This window comes from Echeneis naucrates, chromosome 22 (assembly GCF_900963305.1).
Source record: "Echeneis naucrates chromosome 22, fEcheNa1.1, whole genome shotgun sequence".
NCBI classification, from domain to species: domain Eukaryota; kingdom Metazoa; phylum Chordata; class Actinopteri; order Carangiformes; family Echeneidae; genus Echeneis; species Echeneis naucrates.
This window is the reverse complement of record NC_042532.1, coordinates 1,316,135-1,322,134: the sequence shown is the minus strand read 5'-3', so window position 1 is coordinate 1,322,134 and position 6,000 is coordinate 1,316,135. Positions and strand designations below refer to the sequence as shown.

At 40.5% G+C, this 6,000-nt stretch overlaps 1 protein-coding gene across 2 annotated transcripts in view; it reads right to left on the bottom strand.

The window, feature by feature from the left end:
- Positions 1–2,467: 2,467 nt before the first annotated feature.
- Positions 2,468–6,000, bottom strand: part of bcl11ba (BCL11 transcription factor B a) — a 37,535-nt gene continuing 34,002 nt past the window's right edge. The window contains exon 3 of one of the 2 annotated variants that reach the window (XM_029493514.1): positions 2,468–4,540. In XM_029493514.1, coding sequence (XP_029349374.1) covers positions 2,538–4,540 — 2,003 coding nt within the window. In that variant the 3' untranslated portion in view covers positions 2,468–2,537. The remainder of the gene's footprint in view (positions 4,541–6,000) is intronic. The other variant, XM_029493513.1, reaches the window with a different exon arrangement.

Below are 6,000 nucleotides of genomic sequence, written 5' to 3'. Positions count from 1 at the left end.
TATATATAGTATATATATATATATATATATATACTAAAACCTTGGCACCAAAAAAAGAAATAAAAGAAAAGAAATTAAAAAAAGAACAAACTAAACAAAAAAAAAAATATATAATTACACATTGCCACTATGGCATTCTGAGAAACTTTAGAAGCAAACTTGAAAAAATTAAATAAAATACTTAGTTTTTCAAAACACACATACACAAATATTATTTTACCCTTGTACTTGTTTCAATACTGTAAACTTATTTCAAGACAGAGTGCATGAAATTATTATTATTTTTTTTTTCCACTGGAAATCAATTCCTGATTTCTGTCCAGTCTTGCTTGACTTTTTGTGTGGCTTGTCGAGTTTTCAGTTCCTGGATAGACGCTTGTCCTTCATGAGTGAGGAATTTGATAAATATCTATATATATGTTTGTGTCTCTATATGTACATATGCATACATATATACATACACGAACACATAAACATTGTGCTGGGTACTCCTAAACCTAAATTTGTATTAATTTAAATCATTCTGTTTGAAAGGTCAAATTACAAGTCAAATTTAGCTCAATTTTTGTTTATTTGTCTTGTTCAAATTGATGCTTCATCAACAATGGTTGCATTTGTGCTGAGAAAATAAACAGGAAAATCTTCATTCAAGGCACACTCGTCAAGTTGAGCAACAGTACAAGAGCTGTCATGGATAAATATTTTTTTTGCTTTTTTAAAACTTTATAGTGCCAGCAATGGGAGAGCCATGCTTAACAATCCTGGGCACTTCAGTGTCAGGAGATCTCAAGCTGTAAGACCCTTTAGTATCTTTTTCTGTCCAGCTTTCTGTATATGTCGGACGGAAAATCATAAAGTGTGGGTCTGTTGATAAGAGCTCTAAATTTGTATACTGACAACATTAATTCAAATCTGATTTTAAAATAAAATTAAAAAAAATGCCGCGATGAAAGAAAACTGGGGCAATGGTATTTAAAATTCCAGAAAGAGCATCGAACAAGCTGGTTCTGCTTGTCTTTCAGGACACTTAAAGCGTTCTACAAAAAAATGTCGTCGGTACAAGTCACTGTGAAACTTTGAAGGATTCTTATTCCTGGAGAGGTGACTTAAATAATCAGCTTATACAATTATAGATTGACTATAACTATACATGTCAAAATTTACTACTAAAGTCATTTCAACAAATTGTAATATATTTTAGCACAAATATGCATAGGAATTTTGACTTTTTTTTATATAAAATCCGACAATAAAATGTGAAATAAATTTTCTGCAGAGATCCAGTTCAAGCAGTAAGCACATACATTTAACCCTCTCTTAACTAATTAATGTCATAATTAGAAGCTGTGACTTCAAATATAGATGTATACTGTGATTAAGGTGATGAAGCTGAACATTTGTCAGATAGAGTGGGGCAGATGGACTCCAACTTATCCATTCAACATCGGTAAAAAGAGAAATGCCACTGGAACTTAAGAATGAGTGGATAAATAAAGATAAGTAGTATAGCTCACCCTGAGATGTCCCTGTGCCCACTCCCATGTCCCCATTCTTAAATCTCTCTCTATGTTTACTCGTCTTGCATGGCTTCATGCTCAGTTTAGTCTTGATAAATAATAATAGCCTTGATCATATGGCATCATGCAAAATATAATAAATTGATGTATGAGTGTAGATAAGGAATTAAGTGGAAGGGGGATCTGTAGAGCAGAAAAAAAATTAGGGATGGTTGTTGTAGCGTTGTCAGGGCTTGGCACTAGGTACCAGTCAACAGCTGCCTTTTTTAGGATACATTTCTTCTGGATAGTTGTGGTGTTCTCAGGAGGAAACCCCTTTGATTTTACATTTACTGTCAAATATGACACTCAGTGCTACATATCCAATTACATTGACATGTTTTAGAATTCAGTTCATGCTACAGTGCGAAAGGATTGTTGTCCGCATATCACTATCATCATCACACAAAGTAAACTAATTCTACCATTCTCAGTTAATGCCACTTCCAAATTGAATTCTGCTTCTCTTCAAGAAATCACTTTTGCTGAATATACAACTTCCTACATATCACGGCCAAAAAAAGATTTGCTGAAAATTGACTTTTGTCTTCTAAAAAGCTCCCAAGATATCAGGGTTTAAAAAAAAAAGAAAGAAAGAAAACAAATAAGACAATCACACAAAGTAAAAGTAGAACTGATCTTTTCCAAAAATGCTAAAATAAAGATTTACCTGCACATGCCCAAATACAAAATGTAATAAATACAGAAATTATTGCACAGTTAAAGGCTCCACATACATTATGACTCAACTTACTGATTGTTTAAAAAGGAACACCAAACGAAGCAGTTTAGACTAATTCAGTTGGTGTTAAGATCTCTGTTTTAAATTTTTTTCAGTTGGCAGTTTCTTAGGCAAAAACACAAAATTAACCCAAAAGTAATATTTCAGAAAAAGAGTATCCAGCTACCCCGTTTTGTTGTTTTTTTTTTTTTTTTTTTCAGTCAAAGTGTGGTGCAGCGTATGGGAATAGAGAACCTGCTTTAGGTTCTCTCTGCTTGTTCAATTTTGACCTCATTGGTCATCAAATGTTCTCCATGCCACTTTTTCATATGTTTTTCCAGAGTGCTGTACACGCTGAAGGGCATTTGGCAAATGTCACAGCGGTAGACCTCCTTACCGAGCTGGCCATGTGTCTTCATGTGGCGCGTGAGTTTGGAGCTCTGGGCACAGGCATAATTGCACAGCTCGCACTTGTAGGGCCTTTCACCAGTGTGACTGCGGCGGTGCACTGTCAGGTTGCTGCAGTTCTTGAACACCTTGCCACAGAATTCACAGGTGTCACATCTCCTGCCGTCCTTGGAGCTAGGTCGGCCCGGGCCAGGGCCTCCACCCAGATGAGGCGTGCTCCCCCCACTGGCGGTGCCGCTGCGGCCCGAGAGGCCTCCATCTAGCAGGTCTCCAGGAGGTGTTGAGAACCGCAGGCTGCCATTCTCCGATGAGTGCTCAGAGGAAGTAGCGAAAGGAGATTGTCTGGAGTCAGTGAAACCTAGGAAGGGGTCTTTGATGAAGTGACGTGAGGCAGCATAGCCCACCAACCACTGGGAGTAGACGTTTTCAGAAGGGATATGGGGTGCTGGGGGAATGTCCAAATCCTTCTCAATCTTGATTCTCTTATTTGAAGAGTTTGATAGACTGGGGCTGGTGATAGGGGTGGGTTTACGGGGGAACAGGCCTGAGAAAGAGTCACCAGAGCCACAGTTCCGGCCATTAATGGTGGGCCTCTCTTCCTGCTGGTGGTGATCCATCTCTCCAGCCACTGAGTCCTCATCCCCAGTGTCCCGTTGGCTGTCTGAGCCCCTCTTGGAGAAGGGCATAGTTTTACGATTGTCAACTATCAAATTATTGTACTGCTGTATAGAGTTGAGCCCCCCACTTTCCACCATCTTCTCAAGGGCAAGCGATGACTTCTCCTCTGAAAGTGGTTTAGACCCATTCTCCCTGTTACGGTAAAACTCAGATTCCATGCTGAAGTTGGATTCTGGTCGACTCTCATTCTCAAGTTCCTCTTCTTCTTCCTCCTCCTCTTCCTCCTCATTGCCTTCCCCATGGAAGTCCCCATCACGATTCTTCATGCCCTCACCAGTCACATCACTGGTGCCTGGTTCTGGAGAGCTCGTAGTAGACAGTCCATCATCTGAACGTCCTGTTAGGGATCCAGCCTTGTGCATGTGTGTCTTCATGTGGCGCTTTAACTTGCTTGCCTGGGAGCAGGCGTGGTCACACAGCTGGCACTTGTAAGGTTTTTCTCCAGTATGGCTGCGCCGATGAACCACCAAGTTGCTCTGGAACTTGAAGGTCTTTCCACAGAACTCACAAGACTTGATCTTGTTCTGCGTCTGGGGAGGGGTGGTGCTGTTTGGGGGCATTGGCGGTAAGGGAGGAGTGCTCAGAAAGGGAGATTTTGGCCCAGGTTGGAAGGGATTGGGGTTTAGTAGTCGGTGCATAGGGTTGGCCCTGTTGGGTGACAATGGTGGTGTGGTGCTATTGGTGTTCCCTGCCAGCTCACGTAACCGTCTGGAGAAGTCCATGGACTGGGACTCCATGGCCATGGGGGTCAGCCGCATCACCCTCTCAAAGGCACTGGGATGCTGGGAGATGAGGCCCATTTCCTCTACACTAAGGCGTTCCAGCCGGTGGGGGTCCAGGTGGTGTCGGGGAGGCGGGCTGACAAATGGGGGTGTGTTTGGGAGACGGTTCTCTACGAAGCCTGGTGGAGGCTCTCTGAGTAGGGGACCCGTCATCCTTAGAAGGTGAAAAGGATTGTTGTCCCCAAGAAAGTTGGTGAGGGGGGACTGTGGGATGGAGTCATTGCCCATGGGTGGAGGCATAGTTATGCGTGGGGTGAGGGCTGTGCTGGATGGGTTGGACTCCAGGTAAATGCGAATGCCATGGGTGTTCTGGGCATGCTGCAGCAGGAACCAAGCACTGGGGAAAGGCTGCTTACAAGTGGTACATATATAGCTTGAAGGCTCATCCCTGCCACCTGCAACACACAGAGAGGGAAATACATTAAATATTTCTGCTGTGACTGACTCATTCACACCACAGCTTTAGACCATGGGAAAAACACGCACCTGTCATGTCTGAAATCATAACCATTTTTCATTTACAAAAAAAACTAATCCTTTCACTAAATACCTTTTTAGGTCATAGTAAACTTGTCTTCATTCATGATTTAAATCACAATTAACACTATATTTTCTAATGACAGTTTACTTGCAGTTTATGAACTAGTTCACAGGTGACGGGAGATGCATGTGTCTTTTATACTCTGCCCTGTTCTTTGAGTAGCTGGAAAGGCCTTGGCTCAACATGTTGTCACATAAATGCTTAGTACACGCTTTGTGCATGTTCACAGTTACACTGGTTGGGCCGACACTGGAGCCACATTTTAAGAGATGCTTAATCTCTCACTTAGTCAAGCAAATCTCCTACTACAAACTGGTGAATTATTACTGTGTGTGTGTGTGTGTGTGTGTGTGTGTGTGCGCACATGTGCTTACACAACAGTAAATGTAATGTTTGCATGAATGTATGTATGTGTACCTGCATTAACGTGCTGAGTGATTTCCAAGCAATGGGTCTTTTAATGTTTGCTGAGTTAAAGATATTAAATTATTATTGTCAAAGTCTGAGGATGTAGATCTGCAGAGTCATTTAAGGGAGGTTAATCACCACAAGCAAATAAAGGTCTTAGTGCTTTAGAGGTAATAAAATTGAAGTGAATTGGTGGGACAGACAAATAAATGATTGTACGAGGAAAATACAAATTGTGAGGAGGCATTAGATTACAATATGGTTAGTGTAATAATTATAAAACGCTTGCGTTTGGGAACTTGAGTATGGACTCTAACCATACAGAAAACAATACCTTGTTCCTTGAGATTAATTTGTCAGTCAGCTTTGTGATATGAATTCCAGAGCTCGAGATTGGTAGTAGCAATAAAATAATTTTCTGTGGTTTTAATAATTAATATAAGTGTTTTAATGTAACACACATTCAGGAACTTGTTATTACTATAGCAAAACCCAGAACAGGCTGATGAGTACAGGGGTATATGTAAATAGTAGTAAATGTGCTCTTCTTCACATCTCAAATAAATGAAACCTCCTAGCCTGTGCTGGGCCTGTGCTAGTTTCTGATGCTTGGGAAAACAATTAAAGCCGTAATTCCTTCGCTTATTTGTACGTGTGTGTGTCTGTGTGTATGTGTGTGTGTGGAAATGGCTACCAGCTATTCCAGGAAGTTAAACAAATAAATACAGACATGTACACTGTGGATGAATAATATTTTCTGCATTTATATCAGAATGCACCATAAACATTTTCTCCTTCGCATGTTTCTTCTTTTCATAACTTTTGTTTGTTAGGAAAAAAATTTTCTGAGAAAAAATAAATGCTGTATGTGATGCATTTAGTATATCTAAAGACTACATGTTTAAA